The following is a 21,577-nucleotide window of genomic DNA, read 5'->3' on the forward strand; positions in this document are numbered from 1 at the left end:
GATTAATCCAGTATGTCAGGAAAATAGCCTGAGAAAATGATTGCTGTTATTGCTGAGGATGGATTTTGAAACTTTGACTTTGATCTTTTGAAAAAACACAGAAATAAAAATGTAGCTTTTCTTAAATTGTGCAATACGTGGTCCACTACTTTTATGTATTTTTGAACATAATTTAGCATAGTGAGTGAGTCTGAGGATTTTTCTACTGCTGTGTGAGTAGCAGCAGAAATTGTCAGGAAAGAAAATTAAATCTGAAACAATATTTTTCTTAGCTTCGCCTGTGTTATCTTCAAGGGTAATAGCTGCCCTAAACAACATAAGTCTGGTGATTTCTGAGCCTTTCTTCATCACGAACTCACCAGGCAGGGACACTCGTATTGACAGTCTGTACAGGCCAAGGACAAAATTTGCACCTAAGTTTTCTCTTCATAGCATTTCATATATTAGGTCTTGCTAATGCATCGAGATTAAATGGAATAAAAGCTGTTAAATGTTGACTTCATGCATGACTGAGTAAATGTGGCTTCAGGGCTGTATTGTTTGATTCATACCATCCAATTTTGCCAACTGCAACTCACAAGTCCTCTACCCAAATATGAGTTCAGGAAGGAGTTTTGTGCTATGCATTGCTGAGTTTGGTGTAGCAGCATTTTTAAAAAAATGTAATTACAGCTGCAATGCTTAAAAGGCCTACAGCCCTACTCACTTCAGAGATTTTATTGTATTATAATAATAATAATAATAATAATAATAATAATAATAATAATAATAATAATAATAATAATAATAATAATAATAATAAAAAAATCTGTTCCTCAGCCAGTGTTTCTTCAAATGTAAAAAGCTTTGAGTTTGGACCATACACTTTTGATGGCTTCACACGGACTTCATTTAAGATTTGGATGACCTATAGAATACTTGGAACAACTCCTAAGGATATGGTAGATGCTCTCATCTCCCGAGGGTCTTTTTTAATCACTGCCAGATTTTCCAAAAATGTATGCTGCAATCCAAACAGAAATTGTGGGTCTAATGGAATCAGTAGATCAGGTTCTACAGTCTGTGAGGGTTCAAGCTAGCTGGTTGTCATGACTTGTGTCTCACACATAAAAAGACACACATCTGTGAGCTGACACAGCTTTTCTTTTTGTCAATCTGCTTTCCTGTGCAAAAGAAAGCCTGTAATTTTTGCTTGTTGTCAGAGTACCAGAAATTTAAAGTGTGGAGTTAGATAGTGAGAAGCAGAAAAGCAGTTCTGTTCAAGTAGGTATGTTTGAAAGGATTTCCAGATTCTTCAAGACAGATGACAGGGGAATAACTTTTGTTATTCCAATACACAATAGAATAACTGAACTTTGCTGTTGCAAAACAAAGAGTCACACTGCATGAGCAAGTTTTAAAACTGACTTGCTTACCTCTGACGCTTCCAGCTGACACTTGTGTTCTTGTTAGATTCAGTGTTTTTTTTGCCTGTGTGACTGTAGGGAGCAGTGTTCACAACATAACTGAATGCTGTGCAGTCTGAGTGGAGCAGGAGATGAAGGGAAGAGAACTGACCTGGCATTAGGTGATAGTGCAACTCCTGTATTTTTTATTTTAATTTCTGAATTGCAGTTTGTTCTGTCATTTTCTTCTAAATGTTATTTTAAGCAATAAGAGTTTAAATGTGCCCTCTGCTTCAGAACTGCAGAAGAAATTAACACAAAACCCTCACTGTTCTTTAATTCATGTGAGGGAAGGTGGAATTGGGGCCATTCAAGGTGTCTTCCAACCAAGATATTCCTTCTTTCCACTGTGCAGAAGATGCAGTGTTGGTGTTGGGGGTAAACACCACAGATGTCCAACTTGCTGTTGGATTTCTCCCTTATGCAGGCCAGGGAGAACACAAAGAAGTCCTGCAACAACCAAAGGCCAGTGACTATACTAGGAGCAGCAGGCTGTGCAACTACTGCAATCTCGTCTGCACTAGATTTCTAGGCTAGCATTTCCCTCCCAGATCCCTCCTTATTAATCCCAAAGCCTTTTAATTAGCTCTTGTATGGAAAGTAGCAGAAACTGGATAGAGAAGTCATTTATCTTTCTTTTCATCCAAGCCACTCTTAGCAGAATAATTTTAATTTTAAGCAGGAAGCTCTTTGAGCCAGGCTATTATTCTACTGTAAGCTGTCTATAGTTCTTGTACATGTGCAATACTGTGTCCACATCTTTTAATACATATCTCACGAACAAGTCTGTTGCTGTATTTTATCCAAAACCGACCGAAGTTGGTAGCCACCTTTGCAGTGGCCTTTGGATCTGGACCTGAGACAGACAGATGGAGAGGTATTTGCCGTGTCACAAGTTCCTGTAGACCTAATTACAACTTTCTAGGTCACCTATTCCTGTTATATAAATGTTAATGTTATTGTGAAGTTTATTAGCTCACTGGAATATGCATGTAGTTTCCCCATCAAGCTTAATGGGACCATTAGATCTTAGAAGGACTGAAGAAAGAGTTTTCTGAGTAGGTTACCTATTGCCTGGGTGAATGTACCTAGGAAAGAGAAAAAGAAGTATTCTATTATCAATTCCTAGCACTTTCTTTTGTAAAATATAATTTTTTATAATTCAATTTTTTTCATACTTTTCCTTTTTAGAGCTAATATATTCTTTTCTGTGTGTTTTATCATGCAAGTCTAGTGGTCCTGGGTTAGTGGTGACATGAGCTGAATCAACTGACAAGTATGGGAAGAGCTCCCTTGCTTTCGTGGGTGCTAATCAGCTTACTTTAGCTGAGGTTCAGGGCGATTATTTGTGAATTTTACAGCTGGAAGTCAAGATGGGTTTGCAGGTATAACTTCTATAAATGACTGATGATACAGAGAAAGCATAGGGCAGGGTGTGTTACTTCAAGCAATGAATAAGAATGCACTCTGATTTTGTTGCCTTTAACAGACCTGCCAAATACCAACTGGAGAAGCAAGAATTAACATGTTCATGCCTCATTTTAGCTGCATTCAGGGACAAACTAAGGCCTTCACTCTCTCTTCCTCTGAAAACACACAACAGGAGAAAATTCAGATCATGCAGGCAGGCCTGTGGCCAGTGAAATCGTCAGCATATATTGATTCTAAGCCTTTTTTGTCCTTTAATATGCATGTATTCAGGCTGCGAAACTGCACTAAACAACTCTGGGAAGGCGTGTGCCTTCACCCAAATTAATCACCCAGACATATTGTAACGACTTGGATTACAGAAGAAGGTGACTCATCTACTGATGACACTAGATAAAACAAAGAGGGGAAAAAAAAATCCCTAATTCTCACACCTCCTTCCTCTGTACATGATGAAGAGGTGCTTAGGAGAGGAATACAAACACAGAGCTGGAAGGGAAGCCATGTGTCCGAGCCCAGGTCTGCTACTGCAGGCTGTGAAGCTCATGTAATTCCTGGTAGTGTCAGCTGCTCATGCTCTGACCTGAAACTAGTTTAGTGGTTGAGGGAGAGATCTGACGGTCTCCTTGCTGCTCAAGGGAAAGGTACTTCTGCTCATTTACCTTATGCCAATGTAATGTGCCTTGAAACTTCAGGGCAAAGAAAGATTTGAAAGTATCACTAACAGGTTAAAAAAAAAAAAAAAAAAAAAAAAAAAGCTGAGGAAACATGACAAACCAGAGTGTGCTTGCATTTTTTTTCTAGGACAAGTGTCAGGCAGATTGTTTCAAGTCTCAGTTACAGCCTGGCAAAAGGAAGCAGGCGTGATAACTGCAAGCACCAGCGATGAAGGAAAAAATATTGTCCCTGTCCCCATGAGATAGCACCCTGAACCACCAGTACACACAGGGGTGGGTTCACAATGCTTTCTTCCTGGAAGGACTGGATCACGGGTCCTTCACTGAGAAGTAATTAATCCAAAACATTGCCTCTCTCTGCTGATGATTTATTTGTGTTGCACCAAGCATCATGATAAGTGTTGGGAGCAATGTTTTTAGGGAAAATGGTCAGACACTAAATGACCTGATTCCAGCACACAGGGTCATCCATTTCCTGTTCACCACGATAAAGGCTTTTTTCTTTCCAAAAGCTGACAGCTGTTTGGTCACCTAATTTTTATTTTTATTTCTATTTTTATTTATTTATTTATTTATTTTTCCTGATGAAGTGTATGCTCCAATCAAGAACAGTTTCAATTAAAAAAAAAAAAAAAGTGGGAATAGGCAAGTATGAGAAATTAATTTCCTGTCCGTTATTGGAAGTAGTCACTGGTGAGCAATACTCCTACGTCAGCAGACATGCCTGCAGAAAGCTGGATTTGTCACTGTGCATGTTGAAGCAGTGTGTTGGCATGTGACACCCTCCTTTCTGCACATCAGTGTGAATGCCTTGGGAAGAAAGAGAAAAAAAGAGGGGGCCAGCTTGGTACTGTTCAGTTTTGTCTCTTTCAATGGAACCATAGAGTAACACTTTATTATTTTAAGTGCTATTTTAGTTGCAGTTTATCTTGTGGTTTGTAAGTGTCAGTCTGATCTTTACTAGCATTTCTTGAGGAAAAAAAAAAAAAAGGCAAGACAAAATACTACAGCAGACTCTGAGAAAGAGCTGAACGAGTTCACAACGCTGTATTAAGCAGCAGGAGCGTTCCCTGCCCTGAATGAGTACGTTCAAAGAGGGGAGGGAAGGAGGCTGTTTGTTTTCTCTTTCCAGCAGCAAGTAGGAGCAATGCTCCTGGGAGGCACTCGGCGGGAGTGGCAGGGAGAGACGCAGGATCTGGGACAAAAAGCAGGCTGAGCAATGGGAGCGTCACCCGTCCAGCTGCGTCCCTTCTCAGCGGAGCCTGGCCAGCTTGCCCAGACACGGGTGAAGGCAGCCGTGTGTGACTGCTGCGTCCCCCTGTCCAGCAAGGTCTTTGCTCGTGTTTTCCCTTCGGCTGTTAAAGGCCTGAAAATGTTGGTGGCCTGGAAAAGGAGGGACTAAGCTCATCTGTTGCTTTGTCAATATGCTGTAACTTGGCTGTGTTAGGAGGCTTTGGACTTTAATAATGAGAGTGTTACACATCACACCCTCCTTGTTCCTACTTTTATTTAGTCCCTGTCCATTTTCCGAGACCATGACATGACAGGAGGTGTCCAACCCATGGGGGGCTTTAAAATAGGTGGTTTATTTATTTATTTGTTTGTTTGTTTATCTGTTCATTCATCCATCTATTTATTTATTTTTGAGGAGGAAAAATCCTGTTACTGGTTCTATTATTTTTGAACTCAGTGATACAAATACAGGTCGCGATAGGTGTGTGTAAAAAATCTGGGAGATCAAATTGAACAAGTCTAATTTAGTGCCAGGTAAATGCAGGAGATATATGAGCTGATGCAGTTAGTTGTCATTCAGTCAGGCTGAGAAAGACTGTCTTTGGACTGGGGGGCCAAGCTTCACTGCTTGTCCCTTGCAAACCTCAGGTACTTGAAGTTAAGCATCTCCTACTTTTCAAATCTGCTTCTTTTGCTTTTCCATTTCTTCCTGGTTGGTCCATAAGTAAGACCTAGGTCGTGTGCCAGGCACACCCATAAATATTATGAAGATACATGTAACATAAACATAAAATAACATTTAAAATTATTTTAACATTATCTCCAACAGCAAATGAATCTTAAATATTTGTTCTCAGGGGAAGCGGGACTGCCCTGTGAGCCACTCAGTTACCAGTGCCAGCGTGGTCTCCTTCATTTGAAGCATGACAACTCACCAGTGTTTATTACTTTCATGGCACCACGACCAGAAATCATTCATTTCTCAGCAGCAACTAGGTCAGGCTGAGGGATTCTGCCCAGCTACAAAGTGCCAGACCTCAGCTATCAAAGAGAAGTTATGGCTTTAGATTACCCACAGACATCTGAGAAGAGTTTGGCAGCAAACACTACTGTGGATTTTCATCAAAATTTCTCTTATAGCATAATTAGATACATAACAACAATTGCATGGATCATACATTTTATCCAGCTACCCTGTATCTTTTAATTACTTAAACGTATCCACACCCTACGTTTGTTATGAATTCACTTATGGCAAAGCATACAAATATTGCATTCACCGTCTGGTAAATGAGTGAAGGTGATCCCCATCTGCATCACAGCAGAAAAGAAAATATGATTTCTTTAGGGTAATAAGAGGTGAAGAGCCTTTTGGAAAACATCAGTGGGATCTGATCAGGAAGGCGTGGTGAGATTCATGTCCAAAACAGAACAGGAATGTGTCGTTCCAGAAGAAGATAACAACTCCCAGTTGCCACTGTCACCAAGGAGACACAATGTCAGGAAAAACACATCCTTTGGTTTCCTAGCCTTTTCATTTGGGCAGCCGGGCATGCCAGCATGTCAAACTTGAAAGCAAGCTCAACTATCTTGTATTTGCCTTTTTTTTTTGGGAGCACACTAGTGGTCTAAAGCCATGCAGGGCCCTGGAGGTGATGGAAAGGAGCCATGGCTTTCTTTTTCCTCCCACCTCTGGGGACAGCAAGCAGTGGTGCAGCAAACTGAGCAGGGATGTCTGCTCCTGTGCAGAGACAAAGACAACATTAAAGCACTGTTTTAGTGCACACATAGACAAGGTGTCCAGCCATGCACTACTACACGTTTTTTTACCTTCCCTCGGTGTCTTTTTCACAATTAAAATTTTCTACAGATAGCAACAATCCCCATGTAACCTGGAGCACTGGTTTTAGTCAGAAGGTCTTTCAGTTGCTCCTTCTCTCTACCTTCTGTTTTGGAGCCTTCACTCTTTCTTGTCTTGTGCCTTTTGCAGGGCACTTGCTGAAGGCAACATGCCGAGGCTGCTGTTTCCTGCCGGAGCATGTTGTTTGCTCAGTAGCCGGGCAGGCAAAGACAACTCTGGTGTGAATCATATTGCTCCTCCAATGAAGAATGATTAAGGGGAGGGAAAAAAAAAAAAAAAAGAAGAAAGAAAGCGAGAGTAAGAGGTAGTGTGTGTGCGCAATTACGGTTGGGAAAGTGGGAGTGGTGACAGCGAGCAGGCAAGCTAACAGACTCTTCTGCTCGGCAAGGTTTCACTACAGGTTGCTAGTTCTTCGTGCTGTTCCCATTTCATTGATTACCAGGATTATACCCTTGAAAAGTAAGTACAGCACTTTTTCTTCCTCTGATGCCAAAACTGATGCCTAACTAATAGCTAATGTGGAACATGGTTGCGTAGAGGGAATGGGAAAAGGGAGCTCATTCAAAAAGATAGCATGTGAAATTGAAGGTGGGAAAAAGCCCTCCCAGATTAAAACATTTTGGTTTCATCCTGATGTTGCTGTATTTGTCAAGCTACGTTTCCTCTCCCTGGAAAGATTCGTTGCAAATGGTGAGTAGGGTCTCTGGCAGGTGAGGCTGCAGAGACATTAGGGATTATTAGAGTATGTGTATCTCCTGCTGTCCATTGCAAAAGGCTGTTCTTGTGTCAGAAAAAGCAGGTCGTATACGATGCCATGAAAATGCTCCATGTCTCTCAGTAGTACCTAGGCTGTTTTGGAAATTTGCAAAGGAATATTCCTCTCATTTTCTGCAGGGGTGTGTATGCTCTGCTCTGTTTGCTTTGACTTATTAATCAAGTGACTAATCCTTACTTGTTTAAAGTGAAGGATGGGAGCTTAAGTCTACTAATTACCAATTCATCTTCAGCGTGACCATTCAATTTGAAGAATTCACTGGCTGTTGAGGCACAACAAAGTATATTGTGGTGGCTTGTTTCTCTCTTTAATTCTTGGCGTGTCTTTCCGGGCTGCGCTGCTGACCGTGCTTTTCCACAACCCTATGGATGCTCTGATCCCACTGAAGTAAAGCATCAGTCTGGCGTTGTGTGCTCCTCAAAGAAACGTCTGTTCAGAGGAAATCATGTCCTTGTTACATAGCTGGGTAGCCTGATCAGTGGAGAGTTGTCATTTGTGTACAAATAGGAGGAAAAGGCTCACTGGAATCTTTTAGATCATTTATGTTTTGTGTTTTCCAAGCAAGAGCTGACATGGGGTCATATTAAATATTGAAAGAGCAGGTTTCAAGGGTGAATGCCTCACCTTTGGGTTGTTTCACATCATTTATCTTCCCGGTGCACAGCCTTGAGACCAGCCCAGCACTGCACAGCCACCACTTCTCACTCTCTGTCTGCCACGGGCGTGCTCTCCTGCAGGGACTCCTTAACCGAGACAAGACTAAAATAAGTACTTGTGCTGCTTTATCAGATTGTACCTGCCATATAGCTGACGTGACTTGTTGGGTTCCCACACAGGCATTGCTACTCTCCTGATTTTTTTTTTTTAGAAGATAAGCTATATTTAGCTTTTCTCTTAGCAAGCAAATAGTAAACAAAGCCTTTTTCTCTAGATTTTTTATTTTTGGTTGCATTCAAGAAAAACTAAGTAAAAATGGTGTCTCTTACCAATAAACATTTTTTTTTTTTTTCCAAGCTGGTTCTAGAACCTTTCAGCTCCCTTCTGCATCAGAGTGCATTTCTCTAACGCCGTGGCCTCGTCACAGTTTTAAGCAAAGCTGGGTGGATCACAGGCTACCTGTGCTTAGAAGGTGCCACAGTGCCGCGGGCCTCTGTCAAAATGCTGACATACCGCTTTCCTGGGAAAGGAGGGACTCTGGCAGAATCCATGCAGCAGGCCTTCTGAAAATTTCATCTCCGATTTTTTTTTTTTTTTTTTGACTCCTCCCTGTGTGAGGGTTCCCTGTGATTACTGACTCAGGAGCTGTGTCTGGTTTCTGGGACTGCTCATTGGGCAGCTAATGGGCTTTCCTCCTGATGGGAGCCTCAGCCCTTCTCACCTGGCTGGAACTTGCTTTAATGGCCTCACTAACACGGCTTGGGATGCACAGGGCTTTAAAGAGATTCTGGATTTTGTAATATTTAATACAGTGAATTTCTTTCAAGAGTATGAATGTCATGAGCTCCTAAATATCATACATCATTAACAAATGAAATGAAATGAAATGAAATGAAATAAAATAAAATAAAATGAAATAAAATAAAATAAAATAAAATAAAATAAAATAAAATAAAATAAAATAAAATAAAATAAAATAAAATAAAATAAAATAAAATAAAATAAAATAAAATAAAATAAAATAAAATAAAATAAAGAGTAGGTGCAGTTTGGAAAGATGGTGAGATAGAGATTATTCTTTGCTATCCAGCCCTCATTCAAGCATAAGTGTGAAACTGAGATTTTTTTCCACCAAAATCCCCTGAATATGCATTATTTCAGTAGTACTGCTAAAAGAAGGAAATGGTAAAATGGAGAGCCTTGACACTTTGCTACCAGGAATAGTTTCACTCAGCACAACAGAAGCTTTGAGATTATCAGCAGTTACTGGGTGAACAAGAGGTTCACCACAGGATACCTCTGCCTTTCCTCACTGAAAAGGAGCATAGACACTTTGTAGAAAAGGATCCAGCTTGAGCAGTATTGGAGTTACCAATGAGGACAGAAGACATGAGCTTCTAAGTCCTGGTACAGATTTTCACTCATATAAAGAAGAATATCATCTATTTTTTCAAGATTTCTGTTTGATTTCCGTACTCTCAATCTCTTGCAACACAAGAGAGTGAAACACAGGTAGCACACGCACATTTTAATATCACAGGAGGCTTGTTTGCCGATATAACTGAAAATGTTAATGTTAGAATGGCGGGATTGCATTTGTAATATGAGGTGAGAACGGAACATGCAGTGTTAAAATGGTTATGATTGCATATTGTTACTTAGTCTGCAAGGAAGATCTGGGAGCCAAAATAAAGTAGTATCAGTCCAGTCACCACTGAAGAATGGTATTCTACCCCACTAGCAACCAAAATATTTCTCAGGTACATTGCATGCATAATTCTGCATTGTGAAACTCTGCATTGTTTGTCTTCACGAGAGTGGTAGATGTTGAATGACACATTCCTGGTTCTTTGCGTAATTTTCCAGTGTCTCCTCAGTAAGAAGTGACTGGGAAGCTGGTACTTGTCCCAGTTCTTCAATTCTTACCTGAGGTTGAGGAGGGAGGGTGAAGAGAGAGAGAGAGAGAAGGAGACCGAGAAAGGAGACCGAGAAAGTGTATGCGTGGATTTTGTACTCATGGCCCATTTGTGGGCCCTTAAAAAGGTTGAGTTAAAGGGGAAAAATAAAAGATGCAGACTATCCAAGCGAGTTTAAGACATATGGAGACATGAAGGTGCATATCAGTGATGAGCAAGTGCAGAAAGGCATTCAAAGGATGATTTTATATTTATTCCTTTGCCCCTCTTCCAAGTGACTCCCTCAGCACCAGTCCCAGGCCTTCATATTTGTTTTAACCTGTCTTTTGACACTGTTCTCCCCAAAGCTCTCTCCTCCTTTAGAGTATGCACTGAGCCCATAGTTTCTAGCAAGCTTGACTTTTCTGGTAATCAGCCGCTTTTATGTGTGAGAAGTTGTGACTATGGGAATGAGATGGGTGCTTTCAGTGCTGGGATGGCACTTAGTTCTCTACTTTACACCCATAAATTCTCTGAGACACATTTTCCAAACCTCACTCTGATACCTGCTTGATGCCTGGTGAGACTGTAAAATGGGATCTCACGTGGGTAATCTCTCACTAAGAAGCAGCTCTAGATGCTGCCAGGCTCCTGGAAAATGAGCAGACCCTTTCTGAATGAAAAGCCTCAAAGCAGGGTCCTTGCAAAACCTCCACATGTTGCAAAGCATCCTCCACCTCATTTTTGTGTGAGGAGAATGTTCTTCAGTGATATATATTTACTGTTTTCCCTCCTCAAGATGAAAATTATTTTTTTCATATTGGGAGAGGATTAGCGAATAGTTTGTTGCTAATACCAAAAATCAGAGCACTTCGTGAGAGTGCAGTGCTGGGTAAGTTGCTCTGCAAACATGGATTTAAAAAGCCTTAGTGTTATGCCAGTGTCTTTTTGTCACTTAATTAGGTTGTGCAGTGCATTTCAATAACCTTTTGTACAGGAACTTTCAGCCCCAAATAAACTTTAGAAAACTTTAGAAACTTTACCAATAGAATAGATGCATAAAGAATTAATTAAAATAAAATTAAAGACATTCATTTTGTAAAAGAAGTTTTCTAATCAAAGTTTTATGTACCACGTTGCAGGCAAATACTAACATGTTCTGTTATTTTCATAAAAATTTATAGATACCAGAGATTATTTCAGAAGTCACTGCTGTCAACTAGCAAAACTGTTCAATACTGTCAAATATTCAGCAAAGTTTGGGTAGTATGACACGTGCACCTAAATAGGAGATTTTTCTCATTCAAAATGCCACTCCAAACAGGCACAAGAGTGACTGGTCAGAAAAGGTAACTTATGGAGACAGTTTCCTGCCCACGTGTCCCCTTTTCCCATTTCTGTCTTCTCATACCTCACTGTTTTCATTTGGTGAGATCTTTCCTGCCTAGGAAGCAAAGGATACAAACTAGGTAAGTAAATGTTTGAAACCACAGTATTAAGTAGTCAGTCATTTGAGAGAAATACCTGACCTTAAGGTGTTTCTCAAAAGATCAGTAAACCTCTTAGCAAGGTAATGCTTCAAAGAAATAACTGACTTTCCTGTTCACAGTAGGATAAAATGGAGCCCCTAGATCTTCAGGGTCAGACTCTGAAATACATGTATGAGCATATATACGTGTTTAGATAAGAACGGAACCTTCTAAATCATCCTTCTGTGCCATATTAATTCCAATGGTTTACCATTTTTCCTGGAGAGAGCAAGTGCTGAAGACTCTTTCTGGATTCCTTGTGAAATCTTTGCTCTTTTGAAGCATTTCCCAGTATTTGTCTTTTCCTTCCTGTCCTTTCAGTAGCTTTGACAAAGTTGTTCAACACCAACTTATCAGATTACCTTTCTTTAGGGACACATGATATTGGGGGCAGGACACTGTCAATCTCACTATGCCAAAGGAGTCATTATGTGTGTACTTGCTGGTCTAAATCCAGACATGCTATTGACTGGAATTAGGTGATTAGGTTGTTATCTTGAATCTACACAAATCGACTTACACCAAAGTACGATTTCAGATATCTGAAAGCAGTCTGGAAGATGGGAATACTTCATGGCTTTCCCACAACATGGACTACTATGACTGTCCCTTGGGCACCACCCTTTCCATTCCTGCCTGCACAGATCAGCGAACAGCCCTGTGGCAACTGCAGTTACTAAGACATGCTAGGAAAGAATTTGCAGTTAAAACATTGTAAGTGATGAGTGGGCACATAGCAGTATTTGTGTAGGAGGCCAAATCCCTGAAGTTTCTGGGGCAATCTCATCCTACAGGACCAGACAGCTTTCTGGAGACTTCTAGCGAGGCTAGGGAGAATGGGGAATCATCCCTTGGAGGAAGGACAAGTACCAAAGCTAAAGCTTAATGAACAATTAGCCATGAAGCAAGAGACAGGAAAGATTATGACTATTAAGAAAGACTATTAAAGGCCTGCCTGTGTGCCAGGAGAGCCCAGAGCATAGGCAAAGTACCTTGTAGGTCGGCACATTTTAAGAGTATCAATTAAAAACAGATTAAATTCATATGCGATCCAATTTGACTCCATGTGCGTGGGTCACCCTAACCAGGTGCGTCTGGTAATACAGGCTCCACATAACACGTGGCATTGCCAGTTGTCACTTGGTGGTGGCAGCTTTTACTGAAGCACTTGTATTACTTCAGTTCATCATGGATGAGACTTTCCCAGCTCCTCAGGAGCTGCTGAAACTGGGCAGGCTTGGTCAGGCCGTTTTTAATTCTCCCTGTAGGCTCAAGCTGCCCCATCCCTGTACTGGTGTCCAACTTCCTTCAGCAAAGAAACCAGTGACCTGGCCGGCAGGAGCTGACTCTAAGTCATCTTTGTCTTTTTCTGTTTCAGGATGACGATGGATGCTCTGCAACTAGCAAACACTGCCTTTGCAGTTGACATGTTCAAAAAGCTATGTGACAAGGACAAAACAGCCAATATTATTTTTGCCCCCCTGTGTACCTCAACGTCCCTGGCTCTGGCGTACAAAGCTACGAAAGGTGACACTGCAGACCAGATGAAACAGGTGAGACACTGGCATCCCGCTCTGTGGCTGCAAAATTATGTGGCTGATGAAGATGGTTTTTTTTAATTATTCTTGAGACTGTAGTACAGAAACAGGCTGCAAACTGTTCACTTGAAATTCCTGAATGGTCCCACACTGTATGGTCCCACACAATCAAAAAGATTGAAAATCACTGGGGTAAAGAGAAAGGCTTTCTCAAGCATGTACAAGGTGGAAAGTGACATGGTAGAGCCCTCAGCAGTTTTGTTAAAGCCTTGACTCCTTTCAGCGCATTATTGATTGAGGCTGCAGGTCACTGCCAAGATCACTGCATTTTCTGGATAATTTTTTTTGGTGATTATTCAGGAACGCTTAAGCTTAACAGAATCGGAAATAATTTTGCCATTACCAAGCATTCTTAGCAGCCCTGTCTGTGACATTTCCCCTTTGTCCTGCCACACAGCTACGAGGAAACAAATGTAGTCGAAGAAGGCACAACTTGAGCCGTGTTTTGCCTTGCAAGCAGCTTGTGGTGCTCGAGGGGTTTACAACACGATGAAGCAGCATCATGGTGATGAGGCAATCACTTGATCGAGGTCGCCCTGTGATGCAGGAAGACTGCACGGCTGCCTTTGCGAGAGCTGGGATTTACATAGCTACTTTTTATCCCAGTGAGGGTGCCCACAGTCTGTGCAGTTAGCCAGAGGTGAATGAGAAGCAAATTCAGCGTGCATTTATACTCTGATTATCACCTGGCTCTGAGGGACGTTCTACATATTTGAATATATTTTCCCTCCTTTAGGAATTTCTCCCTGTGCTTTCTCATTCACTGATGGCACCTAGCCTGAGTGCAGCCTCATGTGCCCCCTCACATCCCACAGATTACAATGAGCCTTGTCCTATTTGCACAGCTGCACAGCAATAGACCTGCAAAGGTCTAAGAGTATTGCAGATTTTTCCAAACTTTTTTTTTTTTTTTTTTTAATATATTAAAAAAGAACTCTGGATTTTTTTTTTCTTTTCTAGTTTTTAATTTAATGACACACCACATCTTTCTCACTATTTCAAAATTCAAGCACTGTCTTTATAATGGGAGAGTTCAAAATATTAACCTTTGCTTAATTTCGTTTTCACTTGTGTCTGCAATTTGCTTTGAACCATCTCGTAATAACTTAATATCCATGTCTACAAATGCTGTTCTGTTACACAAGTGCATTTTTGTTTCACATTTCTCAAGTGGTATATAAAAAGTGCTGACTACAGATACAGATGAGAACATGTATTTTACGTTACGTTATTTTATTTTATTTTATTTTATTTTATTTTATTTTATTTTATTTTATTTTATTTTATTTTATTTTATTTTATTTTATTTTATTTTATTTTATTTTATTTTATTTTATTTTATTATGTATTATCTTCTATTTTCCACGTGTATTCTAGCTTCTGCCTGTCCATGAGATTATGCTTGGGTTTTAAACACTGGATACAGAAGCAGTGAGATTGGCAGTCTCACTCTGGAGTATCAGTGAACAAACTTGTGCTAAAAGCTCTGCCAGGCAGACAAGTTTCAGTAGCAAAGATGTCTTCCCAGACATAGTTACCAGACTCAGAGTCACAGAGTCATCTAGGTTGGAAGAGATCTCCAAAATCACCGAGTCCAACCTCTGACCTAATACTAACAAGTCCTCCACTAAACCATATCACTAAGCTCTACATCTGAAAGTCTTTTAAAGACCTAAAGGCTTTCTGCACGTAACATATGAAGAAACAAAAGTGTTGGAGGAGAGGGAAGTAAGTTGAGAAAGTCATTTATGAGAAAATTTTCGTGGAGTTTGGCTGTTGCTGTGTGCTTGGGAACTTATTTCCTTCTGCTCCCATGAGCCAGGTGAGGAGAGGACACTGAGTGGTGGCCAAGGCACAGCCACCATTGAGGACCTTGCAACAAGCAGGCACCTGAAAGCAGAGAGTTCTAGGTCATCCCAGAGCTTCCTAGAACTGGCCCTGCAATCCCCAGGAGCTGGCAGGTGGCCAAGTGTGGGTCAGCAGCCCCACCTCCATCTCATTTTCTGTCTGCCAACACACACACAGATATCTGATCAGTTTTTGCTGAAATATCATGTGATGTCATGTGGTAGTCACAGATATCAGAAAATCTGGTGATCTGGTGAGCATTTTTTAAAGGGGTCATTTACTTCGAAAAAGGAGACTAACTAGGACCCTTATTTGTCTGGCCTATAACCTCCAGAGTTTTGGATAGGAATGTGAGATTGGTGAAAACATTATGACTCCACTCTGCAGTTGTTTGATCAACTAAGTCACATTGCTAGCATGAACAGCTCTATGGATTTCTTTGGACTGCTGGCAGGAGAGAAGCATGTTTGGTTAAAGCTTTGGTAGGTTCAAGTTTTTAGATATTGTGAGGACGTCAACTAAATGAATGGTGAGTAATAAATAACAGTGAGAAGCCTGTGTTGTTCACTTAAATACAAAAAGCCACAGCTCTGGTCACAAACTGGCATTGATCATTGCCAAGCTGTTAGGAAAGTTTAGAGGTCACCAAAAAAATAAAATAAAATAAAATAAAAATAAAAATGCTCAGTGTTTTATTATGTTCATTAACAGGTGCTCCATTTACAAGATGTCAAAGATGTTTCTTTCGGGTTTCAAACAGTAACTTCAGATGTTTCCAAGCTCAGCTCTTTCTTTGCACTGAAAATGGTCAAACGGCTCTTTGTAGACAAGTCTCTCGGTCCAACCACAGTAAGTACTGCAGAAAAGAACTTGAATTGCCTGGCCAACGTGTTGAGGCACTATGGTGTCAGGCTTCAATCTCATTCAGAATAAATTATCTCACTTTTGTCTGTTACTTTACTAAACTCAGATGATGAACAACATAATATTCTCTGCTACCATAAAAGTTTGTAGGAGGGTGAGTGAGCTGCTTGACTTCAAGCTACGCAACTATTACCACACTTGCAATGCTTTCATTAATATGCTTTAGGTCAGTAGGCGCAGTAGGTTTTGAATGCAATATAACTTCTATGCCACATCAAGGTCTTTACATTGTAAGTATGACTGAAAAGGAGTTTAAAAGGAAGGTGATGGTGCAAGTGTGTGTCTACTTCACACACCCAAGTAATTACCACATAAACTGTAGTTTTAATCTGTCCGAGGAGGCAGAAGACTGGCTACTGAAACAGCACAAGTGATGAAGGTGTTATTTGACCTTGTAACTTAAGAACCTTGCAAACAACTGAGAAGAATGTCATGTCTGTTTTCTCAGGGTTGAGTAGGGCCCCAAGCAAGGGTGACTTCAGCCTAAAAGAGATGTTTCAGGAAACTTGCAACCTGCTTAAATGATGCTATAATCAGATTGCCTGTCCTTCAGTCCCTGCTACAGCAAAGGTCAATTCCCATCCACTGCAATAAATGTCTTACCCGACAAGGACAGGCACGATGTGAGCAGCCTTTGGCCTTTATCTCAACACTTTCTCTTGCTTAGGTCTGGACTGAAGGCTGCCCTGTCCTTTCAAACTTGGGCATCGTGCTCTCTCCTGCAGTATCAGTTACTTTAGCAGCTGCTGTAATGCAGGACTAAAGACAATCTTGGGAGCAATCTGCTGGATGTGTCTGTGCATCCTGGTTGTCACCCACTGTTATTTATTAGGTGTCCTTTCTAGTAAACTCTCCAACTACCCCATGGTGAAGCTCAGGATGCTGATGTGGTGGGCTGTGTAAAGAGCTGTTGAATAAACAGCATTTAACCAAGGTTGGCTTTGATACCTTGTCTCTTTCAGGACTTCGTCAACTCTACAAAGAGGCCTTTTCCATCTGAGCTGGAACTAGTGGAGTTCAAAGAAAAAACTGAGGAAACCCGACAGAAGATCAACAAATCTCTCTCAGAGCTAACTGATGGTGAGTATGGCTTAACCTCAGGGATGCTGCTTACCTCTTTGAACAAAGAGATCCTTATCCTTGTGACATCTCTTGACTAATGCTTTTAGAAATAAATATATAGTGAAAGCAGTGGGCCTACACCTATTATTTGGATTAATGAGGATTAGCCATGTTACCGTGTTTTGAAATCATTAACTTTACTGCTGCAGCATTTCTGAAGGCAAAAATGTGAGACAGAACTTGCATTAGCTTTGGGCAAAGCTACTGCTCATATGCTACTTCAGCAGGACAGTTTGGGAGAACAACAGCTCCTGGCTGTGGACCTTTGCAAACATCTGACACCAGTGCCTGTGCACAGCCTGTTCGCAGGTAGCTCCAGGGGCGGTTGCTGCCTATTGCCCTCGTGTGGTGCAAAACTGAAAACATTGGTGTGTGGGCCACGTTTGGTCTGTCACAAACTGGCACAGGTGGCCATGGGGAAGTACGTTGCACTGCCTGTGCAATTCATGCGTCAAGCAGGACTTGCATCCCCAGTGCTCTGAATTCAGTGTCTTTTGTGTCAGTGTTTGAAAACAAAACAAACTAAAACAGAGCAAGGAGGGGAACAATTGCTAAGTACTAAGCAAAAGCAATAGATATATTTCTGATTCCATGCTACATAAGCCAAGAAAAAAAAATGATTTGGAAGATCTGTCTTGATCCAAAATTCCACTTTATGCATTCAGCTGCAGTGGGAGGACTAGGTGCTTTTTTGGGGGATTTCTGTTTGCATTAAAGTTCTTATCTGCAAGGTGCAGTACACAAACAATTTAATTCAGTAAAGTGTTTTCATATTCAGGCAAAGCAACTTATATGTTGATAATGTATTGTATTAACAACAAGCTTAAACATGTTCACAGGCAAGATGGAGAATATTTTGAATGAGGATAGTGTGAGTGACCAGACTCAGATCCTCCTAGTTAATGCAGCTTATTTTGTCACAAACTGGATGAAGAAGTTCCCAGAAGCAGAGATCAAAGAATGTCCTTTTAAAATCAACAAGGTATGTTCCAAAAAAATAAAGACTACTGTTTCCACTCAAATAAATGTTTGCCAACCTTGAGCTAAGGAAATCCCAGCAAGAGAAAATGAGAAATGTTGATTATCACCATGGCATTCCTAGACTTTCTATCAAAACCTATAGGATGTTCTAAGAGTAGCTAAACCAGTTTTCTAGTCATGTTGCTTTAAAAGTTTGCTGATGCTTTTACATCCATCTTTCAAAAGCATAATGTGAAAACAGACCATCCTGTTAGTGCATTTAAACAATAGCTGCCAAGTACAAGTGATCAGAAGCAGCCACTGCTTGCAACAAGGAGATGCATGTTCTCACAGGTAGATGCTCCCTAGAGCCTGTAGCCTGTACCAGATGCTGCAACCCCAAACTATCAGGGGAAAAGCACTAAACATTTCATTTCTCATGGCCACAGAGTTAGTGAAAAATGTACACACAGCATAGGCCTTCTTAAGTGCATCTCTTAGGTGTGTGGCTGCATGCCCACCTCTACAGGGATAGATCCTCATCAACCTCCCTCTTTCCAGTCAGGCTCAGGACTGCAGCCCTCTGCATGTCAGCCCTGCTTAGCCTAGGTCCAAATGGGTGCAGCACACGGGGCTCTTGCATTTAAGAATCTGTGAGCAGCAATGAACATTTTGATCAGGCAGCTTGAAACCAGGATATAAAACTGGACAACATTTATGAGACAAAGAGACGGTTCCAATAATATATATATATTATATGCATGAGAAGAGTTAGTTTCAGTTTCACTGAAAACATTCATATGTTTCCACATCAGACAACAGCTTCAACCAAAAAAAGTTTTTCAGATGATAAAATTAACAATAAATTTTAAAAGTGAAACATCTTATTTTTTTTTCTAAAACATTTTATTTTTTTTTCCTATTGAATTTGAATTTTAAAATGAGTCTCCAGAAACAAAACAGTTTGCAAATCTTCCTTGTGAAATAAAGTTTTGTTTTTGTTTTGTTTTGTTTCATTCATCGAAAACAAAAGCATTTGGCTTTAGGTAAGCCTGAAATTTTTTCTTATTGTGTTTCAGCCCCTAAACAAAAATATCAATTACTTGTATTGAACAGCCTGACCTTCACTGTTAAGAAGTGCCCGCTGCTTTGTACCCTGTAGGCAGCGTAATTTGTAGCTTTCAGTGAAACAGGCAGGAAGGGCCACTGATATTAGGTAGATTTATCTTTTAAGGCACATCCCCTATTTGTTGTTGTTGTATTAAGTAGAATTCTGTTCCACTTTGCTTTGGAAAGCTGTCACCTTTACAGAGACAGCAGCTTTTACTGGAAGGGTTTCATAAAGCTGATATCATTACTTATGATAGTCAACAGATTCCTTGATGGTGATTCAATGTACCTCTTCCATGCAAGCTTGCAAACTTTCCTCTGTCACGGTCTTCTCTGTAAATTAAAAGGAGTGCTAGATTGTCTCCTCTGTGTTTTACAGACTGAAACTAAACCAGTTCAAATGATGAATCTGGAAGCTACTTTTTGCCTGGGCTATGTAAAAGAATTAAATGTTGCTATTCTTGAACTTCCATGCCTTAACAAACATATAAGCATGCTCATTCTGCTGCCCAAAGACATTGAAGACGAGACAACTGGCTTGGAACAGGTGAGAATAAAAAACAGTACTGATAAAATGCTTGTAAAAAAAATGAATAATAAAGAAAGCTATGTAGAAGGAAACCAAAACTAAGTTTCCCCAGAATTTACCTTCTCATTCTGCTTCGTCTTCCCTGATATCATATTTGTAATATCATCATTTCTGCTTTGGACAAGTGTGAGACCATGACGAAGGCTTTGTTTTAGATAGAGCATGCAGAGAAGACAATATAAAGTACAGAAGTTGCACATGATGAACTTTACATAAATACAGATTCCTTGAAAATCTGGCCTAAAGATTTAATTTTAAAGATTTTTTTTTTTCTTACAGTGCTTTAAGTCATATTTACTAGGTATTCAGTAGTGCTGTCTTTATTTACTTCACTGTCCTCATTTTTTCAGCTGCCATGTATCAGTGATTTATTTTACTAAGACCTTACACTTTTCTAAATTTTAGTTTGAGCAGAGGTGTCTTTAATGGAGCCCTTTTAATTACAATTGCACAATAAATTTGAAAGAGAACAAGTCATTCCCTAAAGAACAAATATTTCATGTATCATTTCTCTGTGAATATCATAGAACATATTTTCATCTTTCTTCAAAGTTTAAGGAGCAAGACAGATGATTGCACAAAGCTCCTTTGTAAGTTGCTACAACAGTCCATGCATTTTCAAGGCAGGAGGAATCTGTCTTTAGAGCTGTAAGATACTTTTATATATAGGAATAAATTACAGATTATGCATATTTTAAAATCCAAGTGAGACCTTTCCTGATAGCAATTTGTTGTGGCCCCAAATTCTGCCTCCTCTTTCCCCAGCTTTAAAAATTGTTCAGTCAGAAGCATCATAGATCAAGAGCAGGCTCTGTGTTTGGACTCATTTTCTGTCCCAAATACCAGAAATTTCATTACTCTGTAGGGTCATAAACTGAGACTTTTGGATCTGCCAGTCTGCTGTGTGTAACCTGGGTAGGGACTGTCTTTCTTGGATTCCTTCATGTGGCTGTTGAGATGATTGCATAGCAAAAGTTTGTATGGGGCACATTCAATAGAGTTGCTCTGGAAGCCCATCCTATGAATTAAATCATATTTACAATAATATAACTGAGAGTATAAATTAATCCTGAGTGCTACCATTGCGAATTCAAAAACAAAAGTTGCTTTTTTTTGTTATCATTTATTTTGTGTGTGTGTGTGTGTGTGTGTGTGCGTGTGTGTGTTTGGTTTGGTTTGGTTTGTGTGTGTGATAGGAATGGTGAGTTCAAGAATGGTCTTTTTGTTCTCATTTTCCTTAGGCTGCATATTAATTTCTTTTGTTCCTTTATGTCTTCAGCTGGAAAAGGCACTCACCCCTGAGACACTATTACAGTGGACCAATCCCAGCATGATGGCCAACACCAAAGTGAATGTATTTCTTCCAAAATTTAGCGTGGAAGGTGATTATGACCTGAAGCCACTTCTGGAAAGTCTAGGCATGACAAATGTCTTTAATGAGAGTGCATCAGATTTCTCTGAGATGTGTGAGACCAAAGGTGTGGTTTTGTCAAAGATCATCCACAAAGTCTCCTTAGAAGTAAATGAACAAGGTGGCGAGTCTCTCGAGGTACCAGGATATCGGATTCTGCAACACAAAGATGAATTCAAAGCTGACCATCCGTTTATCTTTCTGTTCAGGCACAACAAAACTCGCAACGTGATTCTTTCAGGCAGATTCTGTTCCCCTTAAGGAGGGCATTTTAATTATGAAAAAGCACAATTACATTTATGGTGATGCATGTTCCTGTAAAGCTTGGTGTCCTGACTATCACCTTTGAAAGGAAATCTAAGAGGTTTATATATCAGCAGGGTAATGCTATGTACTCTACATATGCAGCACAACTCGTTTCTCTATTTTTGCTTCATCCCCTTAAGCTGAAGGATTCCCACTGTGGAGAACACATGATATTTTACCAGGTATCCCAGCCTCAGCCATAATTATAT

At 40.2% G+C, this 21,577-nt stretch overlaps 1 protein-coding gene across 1 annotated transcript; it reads left to right on the plus strand.

Annotated features, from left to right (window-relative positions):
- Nucleotides 1–4,333: 4,333 nt before the first annotated feature.
- Nucleotides 4,334–21,323, plus strand: SERPINB5 (serpin family B member 5). The gene is made up of 7 exons (XM_032182034.1): nt 4,334–4,397; nt 12,879–13,053; nt 15,658–15,795; nt 16,833–16,950; nt 17,832–17,974; nt 19,442–19,609; nt 20,931–21,323. Exons 1-7 carry the CDS (start codon nt 4,357–4,359, stop codon nt 21,321–21,323), a joined length of 1,176 nt encoding a protein of 391 aa, XP_032037925.1. The 5' UTR covers nt 4,334–4,356.
- The last annotated feature ends 254 nt before the right edge of the window (nt 21,324–21,577 follow it).

This window comes from Aythya fuligula, chromosome 2, assembly GCF_009819795.1.
Source record: "Aythya fuligula isolate bAytFul2 chromosome 2, bAytFul2.pri, whole genome shotgun sequence".
Classification (NCBI taxonomy): Eukaryota; Metazoa; Chordata; class Aves; order Anseriformes; family Anatidae; genus Aythya; species Aythya fuligula.

Excerpts from the sequence above, each read along its gene's own strand:
- SERPINB5 (XM_032182034.1), top strand. The coding sequence starts at position 4,357 with ATGCCTTGGGAAGAAAGAGAAAAAAAGAGGGGGCCAGCTTG. Across the intron at positions 4,398-12,878 it reads AAAAAGAGGGGGCCAGCTTG|GATGACGATGGATGCTCTGC; the intron begins GTACTGTTCAGT and ends TTTCTGTTTCAG. Across the intron at positions 19,610-20,930 it reads AGACAACTGGCTTGGAACAG|CTGGAAAAGGCACTCACCCC; the intron begins GTGAGAATAAAA and ends TTATGTCTTCAG.